The sequence below is a fragment of the Pangasianodon hypophthalmus genome, chromosome 16 (genome assembly GCF_027358585.1).
Source record: "Pangasianodon hypophthalmus isolate fPanHyp1 chromosome 16, fPanHyp1.pri, whole genome shotgun sequence".
Classification (NCBI taxonomy): Eukaryota; Metazoa; Chordata; class Actinopteri; order Siluriformes; family Pangasiidae; genus Pangasianodon; species Pangasianodon hypophthalmus.
Window position 1 is genome coordinate 6,328,871 of NC_069725.1, and position 25,971 is coordinate 6,354,841.

The 25,971-nt window shown below is 37.9% G+C and overlaps 1 protein-coding gene across 1 annotated transcript; it reads right to left on the minus strand.

Annotated features, from left to right (window-relative positions):
* Positions 1-5,614: 5,614 nt before the first annotated feature.
* Positions 5,615-24,504, minus strand: lmbr1l (limb development membrane protein 1-like). Its single transcript, XM_026921360.3, has 17 exons — positions 24,149-24,504; positions 18,054-18,138; positions 16,616-16,649; positions 16,266-16,405; positions 15,619-15,722; positions 15,345-15,468; positions 14,471-14,539; positions 13,985-14,049; positions 12,613-12,685; positions 12,393-12,479; positions 12,225-12,301; positions 12,042-12,119; positions 11,235-11,308; positions 10,029-10,119; positions 9,862-9,928; positions 9,488-9,649; positions 5,615-7,291 (listed from the first exon to the last, which is right to left on the minus strand). Exons 1-17 carry the CDS (start codon positions 24,212-24,214, stop codon positions 7,206-7,208), a joined length of 1,482 nt encoding a protein of 493 aa, XP_026777161.1. The 5' UTR covers positions 24,215-24,504; the 3' UTR covers positions 5,615-7,205.
* Between the last annotated feature and the right edge of the window lie 1,467 nt (positions 24,505-25,971).

The window sequence follows — 25,971 nt, forward strand, 5'->3', positions numbered from 1 at the left end:
GTGTATAGCTTTTGTTATGATATTCACCAGTGAATGAACACCTCACTATTTAGCAAATACATGGCCTACTCTGTAGTGCATTATTAAAAGTAACATTGAAAATAAGGGTTACAAGTAAGAGTCCATGACATTAAATTGACATTTCTGCAGTGACTTCCTGCCTAAGAGTACGACCAGAAGCTTACAGACACTATCTGGCTTTCCCTTCCTTTGTTTGCTCCTTTTCAAAAAAAAAAGATGCTAACTAATTGTGGTCCCTGTGCACTTAAGGCTTCTGACTGGGGAACACCCATGTGTTCTAAAAACATCATATATATTTTTACTTTTCTAGAACAATGGATTTAGATGACCGTAAGATTCTTACTGTCACAATATGAATGAGAGGGGGGGAGAAAAATAAAGTCGAGCAAGATATTGCAGTGATTTCCGCTGACCTCCAATATGCATCCAGAACTTTGGCAACTAAGATCATTTATTTAGGCAAAAATGACAGACAGGACAAAGGTTAGGGATTGCCCTGAACATCCCCAGGAAAACTCTTCTTTACTCACTATTCGGTGCTTGTGACTTTCCTTTCTGCTGAAATACTGTCCAAGACAGGACACTATGTTGCGAGAGGGTAGAGAAAAAAACTGAGTGTAGTCGCAGAAAACAACATAACTCTTCAAACAGGAACATTTACTCATTCATGTTCAGTAACCACTTCATCCTGGTCAGGGTCATGGCAGACCTGGAGCCTATTCCAGGAAGCCTTGGTGTGAAGTAGGATGTGATACCAGTTCATCACAAAGCACCATGCACACATTCATAAATGGGGGCAATGTAGCATAACCAATCCATTAACCAGCAGCATGTTTTTGGGATGGAGGAAACCCATGCAGACACGGTGAGAACATGCAACACAACACACAGTAACTCGAACTCAGGATCGAACTGGGGACCATAGCGCTGTGAAGTGGGAACAATATCCACTGCACCACTGTGTCCCCTGCAAATATGAACATATTTTATATGTCATAATGAAAATATAATATGTTAGATCTAGAGACAGCAATGATATTTATTCAAATCATTTATGTGCCTAATTGCAAATCTTTATAGTGTTCAAAATGTGTATTATCAAAATAGTGATACAACATCAAAACATATCATTGTACTTTATAGGAAAATGTATCCTATGTTTAGACTTAAGTATGTTGTAATGCCAAACTAACTAGCCCTTAGATTTTATAGAAGGTTGAGTCGGTCATGACATGACAAGTGAGGAATAAACCACGATTGGGCATTCTGCTGTAGGAAAATAATCAACAACGGGGTGATGTGGTGCGGCCTGACAGAAAGCGGAGTTGCTGTTAACACCTCGAAGTTGATTATTTTCCAATAACAGAACATCTCAAAGTGTTTTTATATTACTGCAATCTGCAAGTAGATACATTTTCTACTTTATTAATGAATGACATCATACTTTTTACCCATTTATAGTTATATGTAATGATGTTGAATGTCTGCAAGGAAAGTTAGCTCTGGTTATCACATGTTGTAGCACCTATAAAAAATGAAATTAATAAGACAAAAATGCAACTTGTCATGTTACCCAAAAAAAAAAAAACAAGTCTTCTGTCCTGGAGACCATGTCGAAAAACTTACAGGTTTACGTATGACTGCTACAAAGCGCTAATACTGGAGATTCCTCCTCTGATTATTGATAACTAATCTCCTCAAAGACAACTTCACCATATCAACAATTAGACACTTAGACATTTTAATTTGTTTATGTGAAGCGTCTACTATACAAGTTCCTGTGTAACTTGTTACTAGAGAAATGATAATATATTAAAAGCAGCACATTAATATAAACTTGTGATGTGAATTATAGCTGGAATTACTGACAAAGCTGCTGTTATAGAAAATAAATCAACATTTGTTTGTGCTGCGGTCAGTCGTTTTTTTCCTCTGTATTTATTGGTTATGCCTTCACTCAGATCAGCTTCATTTATATTCAGTTATACTTCACTACATGGCCTGGTAGAGTTCAATAAGTATATCAACTAACACATATACAACTTATATTGCTTAAAATATATGTAGAATTATTTTTTAATTTTTTTAATTATTTATTATTTATCTTGCAAATGAGAGAACATTACTGGAGAAATATAGTCCATACATGGTACTGACTATTGTCCAGGTATTAATTTATTATAGATTAGAAACCAGGATATGAAATATTAAAAGAATGGTATGAAAAAATAAGCAATTTTTTAAAAGGAAGATAGTTTAATTGTTATTATTTGCCCCCTCCCTTGATCTTGGCCTCAATGTCTTGGGTTTTACTGACCTCACTCCCCTATTTCAGGATGGGAGTATGTAGTGCCATGAATGGCCATGTTTCCTGAGCAGCCACAGCACAGAAAACGAGATCTTTCCTGCCAGAGTTACTCCGGCTCGCTTTGTTCCCTGTCACAGTGGGCTTGTGACTGCACCTGGGCTCAGAATAGTATGCTGCTGTTGAGCTCATGCCAGCATGCTCAGCTTCAGTAAAATTAGATGCTGAGTCATTTATAAAGCTCTTAGTTCCACTGGCTTCTAATCATCTGTCATGAGATGTCCATCAGATAAAGCTTGTAGCTGAAATCGTAGCCATAACATACAACTGTGTATATATTGTTTGTGTATATAACAAGCACTCCAAACCTAGGACTGGTCAGAGGATGTATGTTAGACTGGGAAAAAAAGCTGATTAGACACTCTGAAGGATCTCTATTTCCTGACAGTGAAGCTGATGGCAAGGGCGGTCAAGGAGCAGACTCTCCTCGCAGCAGTTTCAGCAGGCCATTCTAAGCTATTTCAACTCTGTTATCAGTGCAGGAAAGTGCAGGGTGCTGCATCCCAACAAGAGCATGAGTTTCAGGTCTGCGTTAGGTTTCAATAGCAACAACACACAAACTCTGATTCTGACTCACATAACCTTGTCACAGCTTAACGCCATGAGACAAAGGATGACAGAAGAGGATGATCTGTAAGTGTGTTTACGACAGTAAGCTGTGATGTATGTCGTACCATGATCGTGGCTTCCTTTCAGCCCTTACGTCATGCGTCTAATATATGGAGCCACTTTTCAACACGAGATTTAGATTTGCCATCATGTGACAGCCGTGATGCTGCAAAAGGCTGGACAATAGCTAACCAGGGTGGAACTTCCTGGCCCCGAGGCAAGCAGGTTAGAGGTCAAAAGAAAAAAAAATATACCTCATACTGGCTATCACATTTGCTACATATCTAAGAACTTCTGTTGTCTTTCCAAACAATATATAGCATTTGTTTTCTATCATGTATACAGTACATTCTAGAGTGTTCAGTATTAATATACTATGTGGAACAGACAGGGAAGTCTGATTTTAAATTGTTGGTGTTCTGTTTAATTTTTTTTTTCTTTTCATTTTACCACTGTAGCCACCTTATTTTATCTCACTAGCTTACAATGCTCATATACCTGATGCCACTTTAGTTGACTGCAAATAATAGAGAACCAAATGGACAGTTCCACAATTGAGACACGAATTTTTTAAAAATCATTTTTCTACATTGAATCTAAGAAATGATGCATTTACTCAATCAAAAATTACTATTGTTAAACCATTTCAGCTAACAATCCCATTTTTTGCTAATGGAATGCTAATGGAATGAAGACATTCAGGGCGGTCTTATGATTTACTTAAAATGTAATTTTTAAATTAATCATTTGCTTTCTATATATATATATATATATATATATATATATATATATATATATATATATATATATATATATATATATATATATATAATGCGTGTTACAAGGTTGTAAAATCAGTGACCACATCATTCAATATGACAGTATCACTGAAAATTAAGAAAAAAGAAAGAGAGAACAATTTTCCTCTTTTCATAATCTTCAGGAAATTTGGATGATGCAACTTTCTGTTGAACACGTTGAGCTTGTAGATTATTCCAAATATTTAATAAGGGCGAATGTCTAATAAAGTTAATTGAAAACTTTTCATAACCTATAATGGATGACTAATGCAAAAATTATGTTTCAGGAATGAGTTGTTAAATGGATTCACACATTAATGCAAAAATGATTTTGAATTATATTACTGATTGTATTTAAAGGTAAGGTATAGTTATAGTGGGCTGGAAGAGGCAAGAATTGTCTTATTAGTGCCATAGTGGTTTTATTAATGTTTTATTAAGGTTATTTATCTGAAATATGCACAGAGGTTGTTGTGAAGGACACTTTGCCTGTGAAATGTTTAAAATGTCTTATCTTTACTTCACATGCATATTTGTAAATGTAATATCAGTTGAACACAAAAAAGTAGAATCACCCAACTGTGTTCCCAAAATTTCAAAATGTCAAAAATTGTGCTCACAGTGGGGGTATTAGTCTCTTGTGAAGTGTGTGAAGTAAGTGTGCTGTGAGTGTGCGGTGAGGGTGTGGGCACGCACCGGCAGGCGGACAGTATGGCCCATTATCAGCTGATTAGCAAGAAGTCTCGCCTTTTCCTGCCACCAGTTTTCTATTTGCCCGTAGGAATAATAGTTCCTAGTGCACTTTGGCTCACACTTCAAAAAGCTAACTGTCAGGAAAGCTAATCTAAGTCTTTCCCCCTCTTCATTCTTGTGTTTTGACAATAAAGATAGCCTATCATATCCCACGAAAAGCTGGCCGTCTCCCGCTTTGTGTCTGATATGCTGAAGTAATTCTGACCAGTCAAATGGTCTCAGTTACTCAAAAGCTGTGATGTGTGTCCACCCTTTACACCAGGTTCAGGAAGGGAAATACAATGAATTTGTGACAAGGACGTCTGCTCCCCCCCCCCCCCCCTCCCTCCCTCATAAGATAAGCTGATAAGGAAAGAACATGCACGCAAAGAACAAGAGTTTCCATACTTTCCTAAATAATCTATGTTAATCGTAACCAAGAGGAATATGACCTAGGTGCATTTTTTTTTACTTATTTAAAAAGAAAATAGGACATGTACACAGAACATCTGCTGTAGCTTAGGCTCTTATCAGCACATGCACAGAGGAAATGGAGAGAAAAAAAGCTGCAAAAATCAAAACTATCCTCAATTTAGACATCCAACAAGAAACGGCAATCAGAAGACCGGGCTTCTTTTTCTGTTACGAATGATGGACAAAAAGGAAAAGGAAATGAACACTAGCCACAGAAAACAGACGCCAGTGATGTAGGGGGTGAAGGAGAGAGTGCACGTGGCCAGGGCTCTGCTGATGATGATGCAGAGGTTTATGTGCCAGGGGCATCTGCGTGGAGGAAAGCAGAGGCTGAAGAAGCACCGGCGTCCCTTTCCACAGGAGTGCTGACAGACTCTGGACACAAAGACGCTGCTGATTAAAGCTGGACAGCTCAGCATAGGGGGTAGGTGTATAAAAAGACACGCAAGCCCAACAAAACAAGGATGCAATCAAAGAGGTGGCATAGTGTTTAGCATGACAGGAACTCTAGTCCTTTTACGTAACGCTTCTGGAAAGATGTACTTCAACTCTTGCCCTTTACAGCCATTCAAGTAACTAACAATCTTCCTACACAAAGGACAAAGAGACAGTGTTTAGAAAAACAGATGAAAATACATTTATTGTTCTTTTGTGTGATTCAAAAGTTCATTAACAGATGATGTAAACAGTGTGTAATTGTGTTTCATTTTAATTCATTACTATTTTTCGACCCTTGTCACTGCATTGTCACTTTTTTTTTTTTTTGGATTTTTTTTATTTTTAAAAAATATCTTTTTAACAATTTAACAAACCTATACATGATTTCTATACCTTGTAATTTCTAATTAAGACAGCTCAAAACATCTTGCAGTCTTTCTACCAGCTACATCAACCACATGTAATACAAATGCATATTGTGGAAAAAGTGAGCTCATCACTGATAAGGTAGTGTAAGAGAGCGCAAAAAAAAAAAAAAAAAAAAAGCCATTCCATATTTTAATGAAATATGAAATAAAGGGCATATTAATCAAAACCTTGTAGAGTGACTGGAATACACTGTCCCCTTCTGGCCATTACTTGTAGAACATTTGTTTAAAACATGCTGATACAGCACATGAAGTAAAAGTGATAAGTATAAATAGTTTGTAAAAAAAAAAAAAAAAAAAAAAAAAAACCAATTATAGAAGAAAAGCAGTATCACTGTCAGTTATGACAGCTAATTCTCCCTGTATATCTGTAATTAAAAAGCATTTGCATTTCACTGACTAGACATTGCATATCATGTATTTAGGACTGGCATTGATAGAACGTAATATATCCAACAAACACTCCCAACATATTATTGCACATGGTTACCACATAATAAAAAATATTCACAGTTACAATGGTCCAAGACAGTTTTTAAAACCTGGATTTATCACAAAAGGATCTTGAAGGCAAGTTTGAATTAAGGTGCACATGAAACTCAACTATAAAAGATAAACATGGCTCTTGTGTAGAACTCAGAGCTTTCTGAACACTGAGGGAAAAGATTCCATGAGAAGAAACTTACTCTCTATTAATCTAATGAGACTGTTTCATCTAAATGTAAGGAGCATCCTGTATCCTCCCTCTCTCATCAGACTGGGCTTCCTGCAACAGCCTTCCTCCAAAAGTGTCATTAAGACCCACTGAGGAACAGCAATGGGATGGATGCACACTAAAAATAGTGGTGGATGGGAGGAAGGCGTCTTGGCCGAGCTCTGCTCTACAGAGCTCAACAGGAAAGGGACAGTTGAGTTTATGAGGTCATTCTCTGAAATAGCTTCAGTGAATGTTTATGTGTCAGTCACACCTCTGACAGCCAGTGCACATTTTTCATTAAGGCATTTGTTCAGAAAATGTAAACACATGACCTTTAGAGAACATGAAGGCAGCCTTGACCCCTCTTTAAGAACTTCATGTGTTTGTGGAACCACAATAAGAGACACATGGTACCTGCAATAAAAGCTGCAGTGAAAGCTTAAACACTTGAGGTCCTGTAGGTGAAGCTGTGAGTATCACTTCACAAGCAGCTGCTTTGACCTTCACCAGACTGTAAGAAACCTCATTCCTCCACCAGCCTTCTGGTGATCTGTTCACTCGTAGGCTGATAGACTGAACACGTCTTGCCTCTGGTCTCAAATCTTCCACTGGATTTAAAAATGCTTCCTCAACTGGTTCCATCACTGGATTTTTGAGAGTCCACTTGCCAACAGGAGCCTGAAATGGACTGCAGATCGGGACACGGTAAAAGGCAGGCGATGGAGACCTGTTTATGGAAAGAAGAGAGTAAGCAAGAAATGTTAAATGTTAAGAAATGTTAAATTACTTTCATTTATATATATATATATATATATATATATACATATACATATACACACACACACACACACACACACACACACACACACACACACATATATATATATACATACACACACACACACACACACACACACACACACACTCACCATCCACTTTATTAGGAATACCTGTACACCTGCACATTCATGCAGTTAGCAGTTCAACCAATCATGTGGCATAAAATCATGCAGATAGAGGTCAAGAGCTTCAGTTAATGTTCACATCAAACATCAGAATAAGGAAAAAGTGTGATCCTTCTGACTTTAACCATGGCATGGTGCCCATGATAGCCTCAGATTCCTGTTCTTGGCTGACAGGAGTGGAACCCAATTTGATCTGCTGCTGTTGTAGTCCATCCACCTCAAGGTTTGATGGTTTGTGCATGCTTAGATGCTTTACTTCTCACCATGGTTGTAATGAGTGATTATATGAGTTACTATATCCTTCCTGGCAGCTCAAACCGAGCCGGCGTTTTTCTTCTGACCTCTCATATCAACAAGGCGTTTCCACTCTGTCGCTCACTCAATGTTCTTTGTTTTTCACACCATTCTATATAAAGTCTAGAGACTGTTGTGTGTGAATATCCCAGGATATCAGCAGTTTATTAAGTACTCAAATCAATATATCTGGTATCAATATCCACGCCACGAACAAAGTTACATTTTTTCTTCATTCTGATGTTTGATGTGAATATTGAAGCTCTTAACTTGTATCTGCATGATTTTTTGCACTGAGCTGCTGCCACAGGATTGGCTGATTGGATAACTCCTTGAATGAGTAGGTGTTCCTAATAAAGCGTTTTATATATATATATATATATATATATATATATATATATATATATATATACACACACACATACATACACACACAAAATATATAAATATATATAACTGATATATATCAGAAAAATGAAAACAAATTCTCGCCTTCTGTTTAATTTATTTCGGTTCGTAGTCAATACTTTTGCAATTTAAAGGTTCAGTGTAGAGAGCATTTCCCTTTCACAACTGGTTTCAAGTAGACCTTTTTTTGATTTATTTTGCCCCTTTTTACAAAGAGTGTATAATAACCCTGATCTTGAAAGCGAGGTTTAAGGGCAAAGCAAATCAATTAAACAAAAAGTACTCTCTCTAACACAATTTTAGCTTGATAGTATTCTTAGACCCTGACCTATTTGTAATAGCATGAGGAGCACTTCTGTATAGCATTCTGGATAAGGGTGTCTGCTAAATGATGTAAATGTAAATGCAAACGCAATGAGAGATACCATCTGTCTCGTGAGTGGGTTGGGGTGTGTTCTGCTGGGTTATTTGTATTTGGTGGAGGGCAGATGGTGTGTGTGTGTGTGTGTGTGTGTGTGTGTGTGTGTGTGTGTGTGTGTGTGTGCGCATGCTGGAGAAGGGGTTTGACATTTAGTCTTCGGCCCTCTAGGGAACCCTACTCCCCTGCTGTCCCCTTCCACTTTCCTGAGAGAATTGTCCTCTTTCTATCTGAGGAAAAGAGACCAACCCATAGGGAAACATGTCTTGCTCTGGAAACACCTAACCCAAAGACCAAATGAAAACACACACACACACACATATACAGTCCAACCCTAGCTAACAGAACCACCAGCCCTATTGTACATTGTCAGTACATTACGCACAAGGACGAATATCAATTGAAACCAGATTATCAGTTTTTAGCCAGATTCTGGAACACTTTGATTGGCCTGTAAAACTATTAGACCTCACTCCTTTATAGAAAACTTGCAGGATTATTTGTAAATAAGCATCACTGAGCTCGAGTCAAACACCCAGTTAGAGGTTAAAAAGTGGGCTACAACTGACAGAAGCTCAAGACGCTAGTGGCATCCTGACAGGATTGGCGCTATTAACAAGCCAAGGGGATGCATAAAGAAAGTATTAGGAAAGAACTGTAATGCGATTCTTTTTTTTTTGTCTGGGGAGCTCATTAACTTTTTTTCCACACTTCCTATGAGATGATAAGGCCACAATCAATTCTGATAATCCATCCAAGCAACTTTTCACACAGGGAATGAGTGGAAAACTACACAGAGGCGTCAGTAATGTCCTGAAAAGAAAGTCATAAAACTAACCAAAGGCACGGATGATTTCCCTCTGCACGGCCCACGTGACTGTGTTGATTAAACAGGTGGAGGTGAGACCAGCAAAGAGCATGTTATACAGGAATACTATGTGGAAGTTTCCCAGCCAGTTGTACCTTCCAAAGTCCCCAAGCAAATCAAACCTTGTGATTCCTAAGTACAATCAAGATCAGGGGAAAACAATGAATTTCATCATACAGCAAATGAAAAAAGAAGTGAATTGATAATGTTTGTTAAAACACACTCTTGTGAACAGCACATTACAAGCAACATTACTTGGCAGAAGACTCTAGTTTTGAAACAGTCTTCATGTTTTCATCTAACAAATACACAAATCACAACAGTTTTATCATAGCATAGCTTACCCAGAGTACGGGAGAACACAGGCAGAGCCGAACTGAGTACCAGGAGAGACACACAGTTCCCTATGATCTGTAGAGACACACGCAAGTCCAAAGTGTGAGAATGTGTTTAAAAATGAATGAAAGCATTTCTGCACTGGTGGAACTGGAAGTGTGTGAAGTGTCTGTACCTGTGTGAGGTTCGTGTCTTGAGCCCGAGGTCGAAGGCTGCTGAAGAGAGGAGAGCTGTAGAACCCCACCACTGAAGACACCATCAGATAGCTAGCATTCCAATTAAGGGCCAAAACACATCCAATACAACAGCATATGATCTTATAATTAGAACATGAAATATCACAGTACAGTTTGTCAGCAGGTAGCATTGCCACCTCACAGCTCAAGAGCCCCCGGTTCAATCCTGAGCTCATGTTACTGTTAAAATGTAGAGTTTTGTATTTTCTCTACATGTCTGCATGGGTTTCCTCTGAGTTTTACAGTTTCCTCCACACTTCCCCAAAACACATGCTGGTAGTGGAATCAGCGAATATAAATTAACCTCTAGGTGTGAGTGAGTGTGTGGGTGTGCATGGTGTTCAGTGATGGACTGACGTCCCATTCAGTGTGTATTCAGATTCACAACGACCTTGAACAGGATAAAGCAGTTACTGAAAAATGAATGAATGAATGAATGAATATCACAAGAGGACACATTAAGCAAGTTTTCACTAAGGTTCATGAACGAAACAAACTGTCATGGTTATGTATGTTTAGCACACAGCAAACGTACAGCAACACAAAGTGATATACAAAATTGCTTTATTTGCACCCACAAAATATTACAAAGATATTTTTGACTCGCCACTTGTATACAAAACAAAAGCATCATGGAAATGATTCACTGGTTGGAGTGTAATACCACCGATGTGTATTAAAAAAAAAAAAGGTGAGTAAGGGGTCACCAGTGTTTCACCAATTGGTGAGGTACAGTCTAACAACAGTTCCTGGACAACCTTTTTGGTTCCTGGAACTACAACCAGGCAACTATAGTCTGCCCATGTATCTCTAGTGGAAATTCATCTAAACTTCTGATGGAACTTTAGAGTGTCATTGAAACCAAGCACCACTGTTACACACGCCCCCTTGTGGAGAATCTTTAGCTTGCTGAGAGTAATGATTATGAGCGAATGAGTGACGAAGCCAGAGGTCTATGACAAAATCACATCTTGCAACAGAGGAGGTGACACACTTAATCATGGACTCTTTTGCACACCATGTGAGAAGAGATGAGGCTTCAGAGAAGTGCATTTGGAATCGAACAGAGCTACAGTGATAAATGCTCACCAGTGTCTCAAGCAAATGACTTTGATCAAAATAATACATGCATGGACAAAGGATACAGGATAAGAACAACTTGCACTGTAGCCCCCAGAGAGCCAAACACAGAGAAGGAAGCTAAACCCAGGTGAGGGTCCTGTGAAAAAAAAAATATATAGTCACAGTGCTATATAGTCACAGTGCTACACATACTGTATGTTAATATCCGTAGACATAACATTGTGAAAAAAAAATCATATTAAATAAAAGTCATCCTAAATATGCTTATGATAGAATCCTTTCAGGCAGACAAGTTAAAATGCAAAAACTGGCACTGCAGCAGTTTTGCTGCATTCCTTGCTGAGCTGAAAATCTGAAGATCAACTGCATTATAAAATATACACGCCTAACATATCAAACAGAGGAAAGGGGGTGGGCTAGTATAGGGTTTTGATGTGATATATATTCATATAAACCTTTATGTGATTTGTAATTATGTATATGTCTTATGTCAAGTCAGTTTTTATTGTCATTCCTCTATATAGCTTGTATACATTGGAGCAAAATATCATTTCTCCAGGACCATGGTGCAACACACAACAATACAGTATGACAGTACACAAGACTACATAAAGCACAAATACGCAACAGTGTGAGATGAATGCAGGACAATAAATACAAGGAACAGTATACGCAGAACAATGAACACAGGACAACAGATACGCAGGACAACAGAACAGTGTTGTGCAGGAAAGCTATTGCACAGTGGACTGTAAACTATTATGTTGTGTACATACACACACACACACACACACACACACACATACATACATACATACATACATCTCAGTGTCACTGAGATGAGCTTGTGAGCTTTAAATAAAACTTACCTCCATTCCTCTGGGCATGGCAGACTCATCAAAAAGCAGTTCCAGCACATGGAAACACACCATCAACACACACACCACCTGAAAAGCAATATTGACATGCCTCAACATCACAACAACATGAACCGAAATTACAAAAAAAATAAATAAACTAGAATAATGAAATGGCAAAATGCTCATCCTTACAGTTAAGGCTAAGAGCAGCAGCATGACTAATGGGTAGCCCAGGTTACGTTGCCATGCAGACGCCTTCCTCCGTGTCTCTGTGGGGGAAAAAAAGTGATGAAGGCTGAGTGAGATACAGTTAGGATTCATGGGAATCTACAGTCCTACATGCGAGTTGCGGGTTCTCACCCAGAGCCATGCGCTTGGCCTGTATGCTCACAAACTGCTTCTTCATCGCCTCCATATTCAGGATCAGCCAGCAGGAGGTGCTGTTACCTAAGAGAAAGAGAGAGAGAGCGAGAGAGATAGAGAGAGAGAGAGTGAGAGAGAGAGAGAGAGAGAAAGCAAGTGTGTTAGTAATTAATACACAAGTTATAGAGGCTCATGTTACCCACAATCCCATACTCACTGTTGATTTTCCTGGAGAGAGAAGCCTCTTCAAACACAGCACAGTTCATCGTCTCCTCCACATCCTCCAGCAGCTGTGCAACAAGACACAATCATCAGCTTCATCACTTCACCTTTGGCCTGCTTTTGCCATTTTCCATTGTTTTTATATGTTTTAATGAAAGGCTTGTTTATTCACAAATCATCGTCTAAAAAGGCTAGAACAATTACACATCTCCACACGTCTGAATTCAAGTACTTTTTTTACCCCCCAAAAGTTCTAAACTTGTCACATTTAAGATTCACTTAGTACAGGGGTCCCAAACTAGGAGTCGCCAAATGGGGTCACGAGAGAAACTAACAATCTCCTCTTTTGTTTTATTCTCAAGCATGATTTTATTATTTATTTTACAAATTAATATTAGAAATATAACTATAAAACAGATTGTGTGCTACTATTTTGAAATGTTACTGGCATTCAAACAAGCCATATTTAAATGAAGAGTGTAACATGCTATTTTAGCCTTTTTCACTCTCTTGACACGTGGCAGTAGTGTAGAAATTCGGCAAAAAAAAAAAAAAAAAGAACAAATTTCCTCATCCATCTACCTCCACTAAACAAATAAGCTTTGTGTCACAAATCACATACTTATGAACTATTCTATTTCGAATTATTGAGTACGGTTTATGTTTAAAAACCTCCCATGTCGCCTTCATACCTACTGAAAGGTATGTTTTGAATACCAGTCTTCTGAATTTTCTTTGAATGTTTTCTTAGAATTTTCGATTTGACACACAGAACAGTCTTGAACAGTCAAGACGACGATGGAAAAAAGAACCAGAATTCGTCAGGGTGTTTAATATCACCGAGCATGAAACAGTTTGACTTGGAAACCTGACAGACAGGGATGTTTTGGCTCTGACGTTCCTTCTCGCGAATGTCGCGTTTAATCCTTCAGATGTAAAAGTATACAGTCAAGTATTTGAACAATGCTTCTCGTGTTGCCATCACTACTGTCATGCGTCAAGTATAAAGCAGGCCTCTTGGCTTTACATCAGACTGGATTATTTTCCTATAACAACAAACCCCATAGTGTTTTATTCCTTATGTATTGTTTGAATCTGGAAGTGACGGCAGAGAGAGATGCACCCTTTCAAACACACCTCCTGACGTTTTGAAAAGCTGTGTGTAAGCTCACCCTTCCCACTAGACTGGTAAATCAGTGACTCACATTACACATATGTTACTGACATAATAAAATGTTCAAATGTTACAGTAGTCTTAAATTAATAATTAATAAATCTGGAATTTAATCAAATTTAGGGTGGCCATGGCTTGGGATCTCAGAAACTTTTGTTTGGGAACCCCTAAACCCTACATTTTGCATGCTTACCCGTGGTTTAACCAGTAAACTTCCAGTGATGCTGAACATGCGTGACATTCCAAAGGGAGTGCACACTATTGAAAAGAAATGTAGAACAGTCAGAACAATTAGAGAAAACCAAAAAAAAAAAACCGACAAAAAAAAAACTTTTCCTCAACTGCATATCTTAAAGCAAGAACTAATCCAAGCAGGAACCAGTGGAACTCTAGTTCATTTGAGACACGACTGGACACAGTGGCTGGAGTACAAGCAAATGCATCAACACCGTGACATACTCTGACACCACTGACATTTTGCTTAACCAGCTTATACTAGACAAGTCTGTATTTGATTTTGAATTTAATCAAAGATAACCAAAAAAAAAAAAAAAATCTGCACCATGATAAAATTAATGTAAACTGAATTTCAACACACTTTGACAAAATTAAAATAACATTTTAAGGATATTATAAATGTAATATAAACCTCTGGTCACTCCACCCAAAATACACTTACATAATAGCAGCAGCACTCCGAACAGTGAGATGCAAGAATAGAGGTAGGGCAGGTAATACTCCCACAGGTCTGAAATAATATACAAGAGACTGAGATTAGCAGCTGGAGACAATAAAGCACAAAGAATTTTACACTTTATACAAACTTTAGAAGCTTTGTTTACTGCAATGTTTACTGCATTTCTCTCTTCAGTAAGAAATAATGTAACTGGAGAAAAAAATATTCCTTTTCTCTTTCAACAATAATAATAATTCATACAGCACTATTGAATGCTCAGTTCAATAATTAAATTTCTATAACAGCAATTCTGACAGCGGCAAGGTTTATATTAATGCATTCATTCTAATACATTATTATTATTATTTCTATTGTAACAACATACAAGGGACTTTTGTGACTGATACTCCATATGAACAGATTTTTTTAAAAGAACGTATGACACCACTTTGTAAATCAAAGAAAGCTGTAATTAGAATTTTTCTGACATGATAAAATCTTCAGGATAGAGGGCTTTGCAGTTTCTCTGTAATATGACAAGCTGTATTTTTTTTTCCCTTATTAACTTGAAGCGAGGGGGAAAAAGAGGCTGACAAGGAAACGACTGTGTATAGCTGCTATAACGTTGAATGTTCTGCAAACTTTCTACACAACAACATAAATGTTGTTCATTAATTAATAAAAAAAATATAACTGTTGGCAAATTGCTGTGGTATAGGATGAATAAAACACTTCAGATGGTAATCAGCTTCAGGGTGGTAACAGAATCTCACTTTGCGTTGATTCATTTCTTATAAACGTGTTTTATTTCTACTTACACAGAAAGCTATATATGTTAAAGTGTATCAAAAAGAAAGGTGTTCTCTAACATACACACCGTAGAGACTTTCCCTGGCTATGTTATCGTGGAGGAGCGCTGATGCCACCCACACAATGCCAAGCACCAGTAGACTGAGCAGAAGCAGCATCACGGCAGTCTCGTACACACGGGCCATGACACCCTGTAACAAAAACACACACAGGCATGTCACTACACACACAGGCATGTTGACTCAATGTGCAGATTTCCCTTAGATACCATCATTGAGCAAATCAATCAGTGCATTCGTGATACATGACTGAGGAGTTAGAAAGTTAGAAATGCTGATCACCTTTTTGGAACCAACAAAGCCTTCTGACTCTGTAAAGAAGTAAGCAAAGGGCATGAGGAAGACCAACGAGAGGTTGGAAAAGAGAAAGACCAAGTTCCAGAGACCTGCGTAACAAAGCATGCATAAAATTAGATAAATAATCCATCAGCAACAAATGTATAACCATTTAAAAATATACTGTTGTTTAAAATAATTGATGTGTCCTCAGAGTGCATTGTGCTTGACTTTATTATATAAAACGCTAATAATTATAAAGAATTCGTCTGTAAGTACATGAACTCATTCCATTGTAGGAACATAGTGTCTTCAGAAAGGTTGCTAGAAATCTTTTGAGCCATGGTGAGGTAAAAGAAAATGACTTTGCACATGCTATCTGAATTTCCCACATGACACTGAAGTACTGCTGTTATTACGAACCCTTTGGCCATTGTGGTTAGTGCCAATGCTCACAAGTGAATGCATGCTCAAGATCTGCATGAGCAAACTCCTGGCCTGATACCAAAAAAACAACCCTATAATAAAAGCACCCTATATTGTGCTTTCGGCTTTTAATCAATCAAATCTGAGTGGAGTCATTAACTGGTGTTCTAGATTATTGTCCGTAAGAGCATGTGTGTGTGTTTATGAGAGTGTGCGTTTTTGTGTACCATGGATAAGCGACCCGTTGAGCCACTGGATGTAGTAGTTGTGTGGAAAAGTGAGCAGGACTTCATTGGACAGGATGGAGATGGGCAGGAGGAGAACTGCACCCACGGCTACAGAGAGAGTAAACGTGCACAACCACAGCCTAGAGTGGGCACAAAGCAAAAGAAAGAGAAGTGGTGTGTGTTAGTGTAGTGTCTTCCCATGGACACAAGTCCAGCTGTAAAACACCACGATGGAGGGCCAAAGGGCAAACCAGTGGAGATATTAACAATCAGAGATAATCATGCACGAGTCTTTTTATTACTTAAACACAGCAGTTCCAATAGTCCACGTCAAGCAGTTTATTACTTACACAATTTTATTCACAGTGGCATCCTCAATGTCATCTGGAGACAGACAGAGAGAGAGAGAGAGAGAGAGAGAGAGAGAGAGAGAGAGAGAGAATCATAATGACGTTATCAGTGTGTATCAGTATTAAGCATTACTTAATTTCGTATGTTGGAGTCAAATCAACCTGTTGGCAAGCTTCCTTTCATTATGTAAAAACTTTACTAAGGTATTATGGCCAAATTTGACAGTAACAGACAGACAAATATAGACAGACAGTGACAGACAGAAAGGCAAAAAAACCTAAAGAACAACAGACAGCAAGGCACAGATGGCAAAACAGACAATGTGACAGAAAAAAATGACAGGAGGAAACAGACAGCCACAAGACAGACAGACATTCTGACACAGACAGAGAAGGACAGAAAGGGAGGCAGAAATACACAAATAAGACAACAGACAGCAAGACAGACAAAGAAAGAAAGAAAGAAAGAAAGAAAGAAAGAAAGAACAACAGGCAGCAAGACCTACCATCAGCCACAAACCGCAGGATACCGACACACAGTGACAGAAAGAAAGGAAGAAAAACCCAGAGTACAGACAGACAGCAAGACAATGACTGTGACAAAACAGTAGTAACAAAGTAATAAATGGCTTCATTTTGAAGAGAAGATGTAACAAAAAGCTGTAGGTCAAAGAAATACATTGAAAAATGACAACATGCTCTCACTGAGAGGAAATCTGAGAGACCTGCTTCCTAAGTATTGAGACCAACAAAGCTTGCGCAATTCAATTCAGCCACAAGGCAAAATGTATGAGAACTTAGAAACAGACAAACAAACTTGTAAAGCAGATTTCTTGATGAGCTCCTTCCAAAATGCCAATCAATCTGGAAACAATTTGGAAAGTTTCCAGCCAATCCAACGACAGCTAATAAAACTACTCTGTTTTCCAAAATAGTCAGCAAGTTCATAAACGACATTCAGAATGGAGGAAAAACCTAACTGTTGTTACTGAAAGAGCAAAGAAATAGTGCTTTTTGTCTAGATAAAACAGAATAAGTGGATGCAATTTGTCAGGCTTGGGGGAGTTGAAGGTAAGGAGCCATGTACTTATTATCTCTCACAAACATTCCTCACAACCCCCAACCAGAGCATGTTGACAGGGACGTTGCGTAAAGCCCTTCCACTGGCATCTGCAACACTGATCCTGGCATATCATCTTAGCTTCCCTGAGTTAGAAATGTTCACATGCATAAAACCCAGTCTATATGCATTGGCAAACATGCCTGCAATGCAAGGTGCAAATACGATATTAATTATCCAAAATATTTCAGACATAAGCAAAGGGTTTTAAGGTTTTCTTTACTGCTTTTGCACTACAAATCACTTATACTGCCTCTTGAAATCAAGGTTGCAAAACAGCATTTATGCTGAGAAGGTGCCCAGGGCGACTACACTTACCTGTAACAAACTCGGCATTTTTCTTGAAGTGTGTCAGAATGAGGTAGGACAAGATGTATAGGCAGACAAAGAGCTGCACGCAAATCTATAAGAAATGAATAAACAATAATTACCAGGTGTGCAAGATGCCTGTACAAAAAACATCATAAATCTACTGATATTGACTGTGAAACCAAATAAACCTTAAGATTTGTATGTGGAATTTAATGCAGATATCAGTCCCTATGTCAATAGAAATGGACATGTAACAACAATGAACTCTAATTAAGCTCACTAATATGGCAGGCGATTATCTTTCATTAATCAAGGAAAGCAAAAATCATAAACTATGATTAATTGTGCAGCTCTAAGTGTGAAGCAAAAGAAAGTTGTTAATCTGGCACATCAGTTATGACACTTAGCCCAGTAATCAGCCTTACACTATGATGGAAAAAAAAATGGGTTCTTTAATGGTTCTTTGGTGAGAAAGAAAGAAATTACATTTCCTTATAGTGACAATAGGTAAAGCTGTGAAACTGTAAAGAGTTAGCCTTCAGTATGTTATCAGTATTGGAAATGAGCTCCACTACCATCCAGAGTACTAAGTAGCTCCTGGAACCTCTCCCATCACACTGTACCCACACACACACACACACACACACACACACACACAATGGCAGGCTTATCATTCCTGCACCACGCCGCGCTCATTCACAGCTGACTATACACACGGCCAGCTTATCAATACAGAACGTGCGCAAATGTGAAGCTATTAAAGGACTGAGCACTAAAGGAGCGTGAGGAACACAATGCAACCATTACGATACTAAGTCAGAGTGGAATACGTGGCATACCCAGGGCAAGCGGTTATAACAGGGGACACGATGGAAAGATAGATGGCATTATGTAACTGATCGTGTACCAGTATATACTCTGGTGGGTGACAGAGCAAAAATATATCACAACACAAAGACTTTTTCTTGTATGTGATATATTTGCTGTGGCTCTGCTAACAGATCAACGGTTTTCACCAGGGTGAAAATAAGAACGTTCCCAACCTTTATTCAGGGCTACCAACAGCGAAGGCTAACACATGGTAAAGAACTAGGCTACTAGTTTTAATAGCACAATATAATTATAGCTAATAACTATAATTAGCTCGTTTCTAGGGCTGGGTTTAAATGACATAAAATGCTAGTTAGTCTAATATTAGCTAGTTTGATGGAACTGGGTTTAACTTATATTAAACACTAGGTAGTCTAATGTTTGCTCGTGTGCTAGTGCTGGGTTAAAGTTACATAAAATATTAGTTAATCTAACGTTAACTAGATTGCTGATGCTGGGTTTAAATCTCATAATTTAACATTTAATGTCAGCTAGCTTGCTTGATGAGTTGGCTACAGTTTTTACTTACAAAACATAACACATAGCCTATGATTAGCTTTTTCAGAGGCTTGGCTAACAATTTAAATGTAATAGTTAGCTTAAAGATAGCTGGTGTACAAGTGATTAGTAAGCCTAATATGAGCTAACTTCTTCACTAACTCAATTAGTTAACTCATCTATTAAAATCAAATAGCTACTGCTGGAGAACTAGTTAGCTGGCTAAGGTTTGACATCAGTGCACTGCAGAGTTCAGATACATTCTCTACCCTTATCAGGGTGTGACAATTCTGTTACACACGCTCCCTTTTTGTGTTTAAGAGTGCAAATTGTTTTACTGCCTGGGTAATACTATTTTCACCCGCATTCAACTAAAATAATAATAATAATAATAATAATAATAATAATAAGCATTTAATAAAGGAAAGGGAGGGGAAATTAAGTGATTGGTACAAAAATAGATTTTAACATTCAGTCATGTACACATGATTAGAAATTCCTGTTGTATTGCGCTATGTAAATACGAAACATTAAACAGATACCACTAAACTAAACTGCATAGTCAAGACTCACTCTGTAAATAGCTCTGTGGATTTGATCATTAATATGGATAAGTGCCAGTCGATTTTTTACATGCATGATTGACTAATTAAAGGGCTGAATAATTGATTATTCCACAAGCAAATAAAGCAAAATAATCATGAATCACAGGATGAACTGTTTTGCTTTCCAAGGGAAAACCTGCATAACTGTGAGTACTTATCACTGTTCTGACATGGAACAAAGTGACACGGGTCTAAATGCCCTACAACCGCACAAGTCTGTCTGTTTTTTTTATTAAGAAAAAACTGGTGTAATTAATTTCATGTAACTGGTAAGGAGGAAAAGGTCAATTTCAGAAATGTCAGGAATCTGCCCTAAGTCTTCATGAATGACAACTAGGAAATAAAAGCAGTGACAGATGGTGGAAGAAGATTGTGGCTCAACTCCCAGTGGATAGTAAAAGCAGATGAAAGTGGCTGACCAGGATTTAAGGAGTGAGTGCACCGACATTAAATCAGCTTGACCAAATGTCAATTTGTCTGGCAACCTCTAACATTTAATCCAATGTTTACCAACACAGCACAGTATCACTACAAAATCTGTTTAAATATTGCAAGGCAAGCAGATATAATATGGCTTTTCATCAGTATTCTATTTATGGTATTTTGTCATTGTTCTCTAGCCAGCAATGCATGTTTCAACACATTCATCCACAAAGCAGTGCGAGAAAAGAGGAACTACTTGAAGCAACATCCATTTGTAATTCTTTAACCCTTTGACTATACAAAGCCACTATGCCATGATTAAGCCTCATACAGGTTTCATTTCTTCATGCACTTCCAGATTGATTACATGCATGAAATCGAAATCTGGTTTTAGTTTTTGCGGCTATTTCAAGCAACACAAAGAGAGACTCAACGCATAATAAAAACGCATCCTGCCACTCCAGGTAACACCGGATGAAGAGTTCAGAGAAAGGAAGAAGGGCAGGAAACAGGAATTTCGACCCCAAAGTGTAAACATCAGCAAAAAGAGGGCAGATCAGTGTGACAGATGTCTCTTGGTTGGTAAAGCATGCGTTCAGATGCACAACTGACTAACTAGAGTACAATCTCTCCACCTGACCTACTGCTGTCTGTAAAGAATCTATCCTTCCTCCCTATAGTAACAGATGTGGCTTTAGGAGACGTAATAAACCACAACCAACGTCACCCATCCACCCTGTTCTCAATGGCAACATGTCAAAGCCTTCAAGGAGGAGCAGCTTATGTATTCTACAAGCTATTTACATTGGACGAGAAGTATCTTAGAAACCAAACAAAATTTTTTTTCTCCTAAATCAGGCTTCTTTGACACAATGGCATTGAACTGGAACAGGTGAAAAAACTGGCTGAAGTAAACAGTGAACTAGACAGAAAAAAAGGTTTGAAAATGTTTAAATACAGTCAACTTGTTTTTCTGATACTCAGTGAACTCAATGTTGAATGAAATGTAAAACTTAAGTTAGAAATGAGCTACACTCAGACTACAAAATACTGGTTAATGTATGTTGTAATATTTTCCTTTGTAATACTTATCTCGGTGGTTTTATATAAGATGTCTGTGTGCATTTTGGTAAATTATGGCATTACTGCATTATTAAAAAGAAAAAAAAAAAAAAAAAGAATAGTCACATTAACCCTGATCGCTGATGTTGTCTAGCCTGCTTGAGTACTTGCCTACTGTTATTTTGCCTAATTACAAAATATAGTAGTTAGCCTACTGTTAGCTAGAATTAGTTAGAATTACACAATAGATAGTTGAAGAATGCAAGTGCTTGGTTTACTTTACCTAATACAATAATTAGACTAATGTGAGCTAGGTTGTTAGCTAATAGTTTCATTATTATTAACTTTTATTATTATTTTATTGTTATTATACTGCTAGAGAGATAATATTAGCTAAGGTCACTACATCAAGGAATGGTGGTGTAGCTGGTTGAGTTGCCACCTCACAGCTCCAGGGTCCCCAGTTCAGTCCTGAGCTCAAGTTACTGTTTGTGTGTGGTTTAGGATGTTGTCTCTGGGTTCTCTGTTTTCCTCCCCCCTCCCAAACTATGGTAGTTGGTAAAGCTGTTGCTTGCCAAAATAGTCAGAATGAGTTGGACTGACAGAGTGAGGAAGAGCTGCACTGTGGTGTAAACATGATTTGGGGTAGATTATCTGTTCACCAAGACAAACATGGGACAAAGGTAGAGCTTCTAACTAGGCTAAACAAGAAAAGTCAGAGATATTGCTCACTCCTGACCCTAATTATGTTTCTCACCAACTCTGACCCCAAGTATGTAAAGTCTCTTTTTATTGAAGTCTGTTGCTAGATATACAAAAGAACCCATTCATGAAGAGGATCGCCGCTCTGCAAACTACCTGGAACAAGTTGTTCAGGCTGGATCATAACAGCACACTATGCAGAGTGGAGAGTGGTGTGCTCCTGTGAAGCACTACAAAGTACATCATGTACACCCACACACACTTAATCATGGTCACTATTACCCCACTCTTTTACTCTATTCTGTATCAAGTGTGCTTTTTCCACTAACAAATTCTACAAATAGGCACATCTCTGTTTCATCACACTGTTTATAAGCAAAGTAACCAGCGTGTCTAATAGGGCTGACAGGATGCTGTATTACAGATATCTTCAAAGTTTGTTTAAACCTGTAGATGGTCCTTTATATAATCTGGTAAATAGACTCAAAGATTAGTCTAAAATTACGATATACTGTCAAGATCCACTGATTCTGATGTGGGGTCCATTATTTTTTTATTTACATGGGTGGAAACCAACTTTTATCATAGTTATTATATTTTTTAGGTTCTTACAGTTAGTGGTCTGTTTGATTGGTCCCTTGAATTGAATGAGTTTAATCCAAATCCCAATCATTTGAAAAGGATGCCTATAAATAAAGTCAACTTGGTGTTCTGTCTATGAAAGTTTCAGAAATAAAAAGCTCCAAGCTAAATAGAAAATATATTATTGTACAGAGAAATGAAGGTCTATGGAAATTATTAAACCATTAGTTGGGTGCCTGGCAACAAACAGTTTGAGAAACCCTGGTCTAGATATAGGAGTCCAGTTCTTAAAGACAGTGACATATTGCAGGTTACAACACAAAAGAATTTTAGTGCAGACTTTGCAAGGTTAAGTGATTATGGAAAAAAATATTCCACATCCAGCAGGAATGTGACTCAGGAGAACATGGGGGAACTGTGTGCATAGGAAGTGCACGCTCACAGGGCTAGCAAAAACAAATACAGTTCAGTTTTACATAACGACACAGGCTAGGTTGTGATAACAACACTGACAACTGGACTGAAAGACACCAGGCCTTCATCTGTGGACTTCATTAGACACCGATCTGCTCCTGCAACAGCCGAGTCAACATACAGGTTGGCTTCCCCATCCGACCCAGATCTATCCAATAACAATGCAAGTTTATTTCGACCTGATTTATTTTTGACATTGGTGTATATGGATGTCTTAAATTATTCTCTGCAGAGTTCTGAAAGTTGCTGAGTGTAAGATTTGTGCGGTCCAAGTGTAAAGGTCAGCATCATTGCCTCGTTGTAAGTTTCTTCAGGACTGAAGTTCACTTTGCGTTATACGAGGACAAGTCCAATAAAGACATCATAATAAACACAGGTGGCTGATTATCTCATGAATTTGCAAGCCTCAGATATCATTTTTGAAATGCAAATGGTTATGCGTTTATATTTCCATTCTGATTTATATTAAGGATATGTTAAGCATCAGTTCCCTAGTGCTTGAATAACTACAGGTTCAATGGGTTTACCTAATCATAATGGATACTAGGAAAACAAACAAAAAAACACTGAAAAGTTTATCACAGGATCTCACATTAATATTAAACATACTATAAATGTTTAGGGTTTTATATCAAGAAAAGGTTTTAAAAGAAAAAAAAAAGGTTATAAGCACACAATGTTCCAAAAGGTAGTATCTGGATCCACCCCCTCCCCCTTTATTATTTATTTTTCTTGCATTTCACAATCATTAGCTCAAATCAATCAACATGCTGGCAAACATCCTCTTTTTTAGTGCTGTCTTTGTTGGTTAATGTCATCCAGGAGCTCTGACTCTGTTACATATCCGTGATCAGAGTTAAAAACAGTTTACACAGTCAAACTTACGATGATCTCTCGGACCCGGTCGTGGAAAAGCTGCTCTCTAACCGACACGTCGTCGTTTGTTTCCATCCTCCGAAATCATATCCTGAGGAACTGAAATTAAGACACAGGCATTTTAACTAAAGCCACCAGAAGGAAAGTTGAGGCGGTCTCTCTGATCAGATCGTTACATGTCCCTTTAAACCAGAGAAGTTACAAGCGGAAGAAGATCCTAAACTACATTTCTACAGCTTTAAAGACATTACTGAGCACGACAAGCTACAGCTGTAGAAAAAAAAAGAGTGCTGCATTACTCGTGAGGAACCACAAGCAGACTGCAAACATTTTGACCCACGCTCTCATACGCCTGCTATGGGGGTTGCGTTAGAAAGAAGGCGGAGAAGGGTGGGTAAGGGGGCGTGGCTACTGAGTTTAAAATAAAGTGGGCGTGGTTTCACTGAGACAAAGGTTTTTGTTTCCATGCAGATTTACTTCTCAGTCTTAATTAATTTCCAAGAGTATATTCATACTCATATTATGTTCATATTCATATAATACATTCATTTATTTTATGTATTTAGGTAATTTATTTAGTTAATTTTGAAGATAACAGCAGAAATCTCTACATCAATGTATATCATTCAATAAAATGGAATCAAGAAGAAGAAAAAGAAGTAGGCCTATATAAATATAGAGGAGTATAGAAATAATACTAAAATCTAATGCTGGAAGAAAAGGAGACATCCAATATACAATATACTGTCAAGATATATGAGATAAAATGGTTTTCATTTTTTTTTTTTTTTTTATATATAAATTTGATTACATTTTCCATTTTGATATATGCTTCTACCTCTCTTATTTGCTTACAACTGCCTAAAATAAAAATCAGATCTATAACACAAGAATCAGATCTATAACACAAGAATCAGCCTTTAAAGGTTCCACATCCTCAGTTGGTGTGTAAAAATAAAGAGAGGTTTTCACATGTTCTCCTGGTGCATGGAGCATTTCAGATTCATAAACAGAGCAACACTGCATGCCACATCTCTGATCTCCGTGAAGTCTTTCATTGCTTCCATTCAAATTGTAAGCCATGCAGCACTATTGAACACCTGCCTCAGTGAGTCTGTGGTATGCTAAGCATCTGCCTCCTGGAATAAGAACACAAGCAGCTGGGGTCCTCTAAGATCTTGTGTAGACCATGGAAGTATACATAAATGAAACTGAATCATGTATGCAATGAGGTAGCACATTTATTACCATTTCGGCAAAGTTAGCAATATGCTACATTTTCTAATTTTTTTAGAACCTTGCTGTGTAGAGCGCAGTCATTTTGGGAATTCAGAATCTGTTTCTTATATTGTCATTAATTGTCTTTTATGATGATGGAAGGGGAGCATGTCATATTGCCACTCCACAGCTACAGTGTCCCTGATTCAATCTTTTGCTTGGGATCCTCTATACGAAGTTTCCCCTGTTCTTGCCACATCACTGTGGGTTTCCTCAGGTTTCCTCCCACCTCCCAAAAACATGCCAATGGATGAACTGGTGACTCTAAATTGCTGCTAGGTGTAAATAATAGTGTGAACATGTGTGTGAATGGTGGACTGGCATCTCCTCCAGGATGTATTTCCACCTCGTTTCCAATGTTCCCAGGATAGGCTCCAGTGCCACCAAAAGCCTGACCAGGATACTGAATGAATGTTGATGGAAAGTGTTCAAAGCAAAATAAGACACTTAAAAAAAAATATTATTTACACTGTCAGTGGGTGCTATGGACAAAAATCCTTTTTAGGCCTTGACATGAAAAGCCTGCATGTTGTTTGTAAAAAAATAAGAAAAGA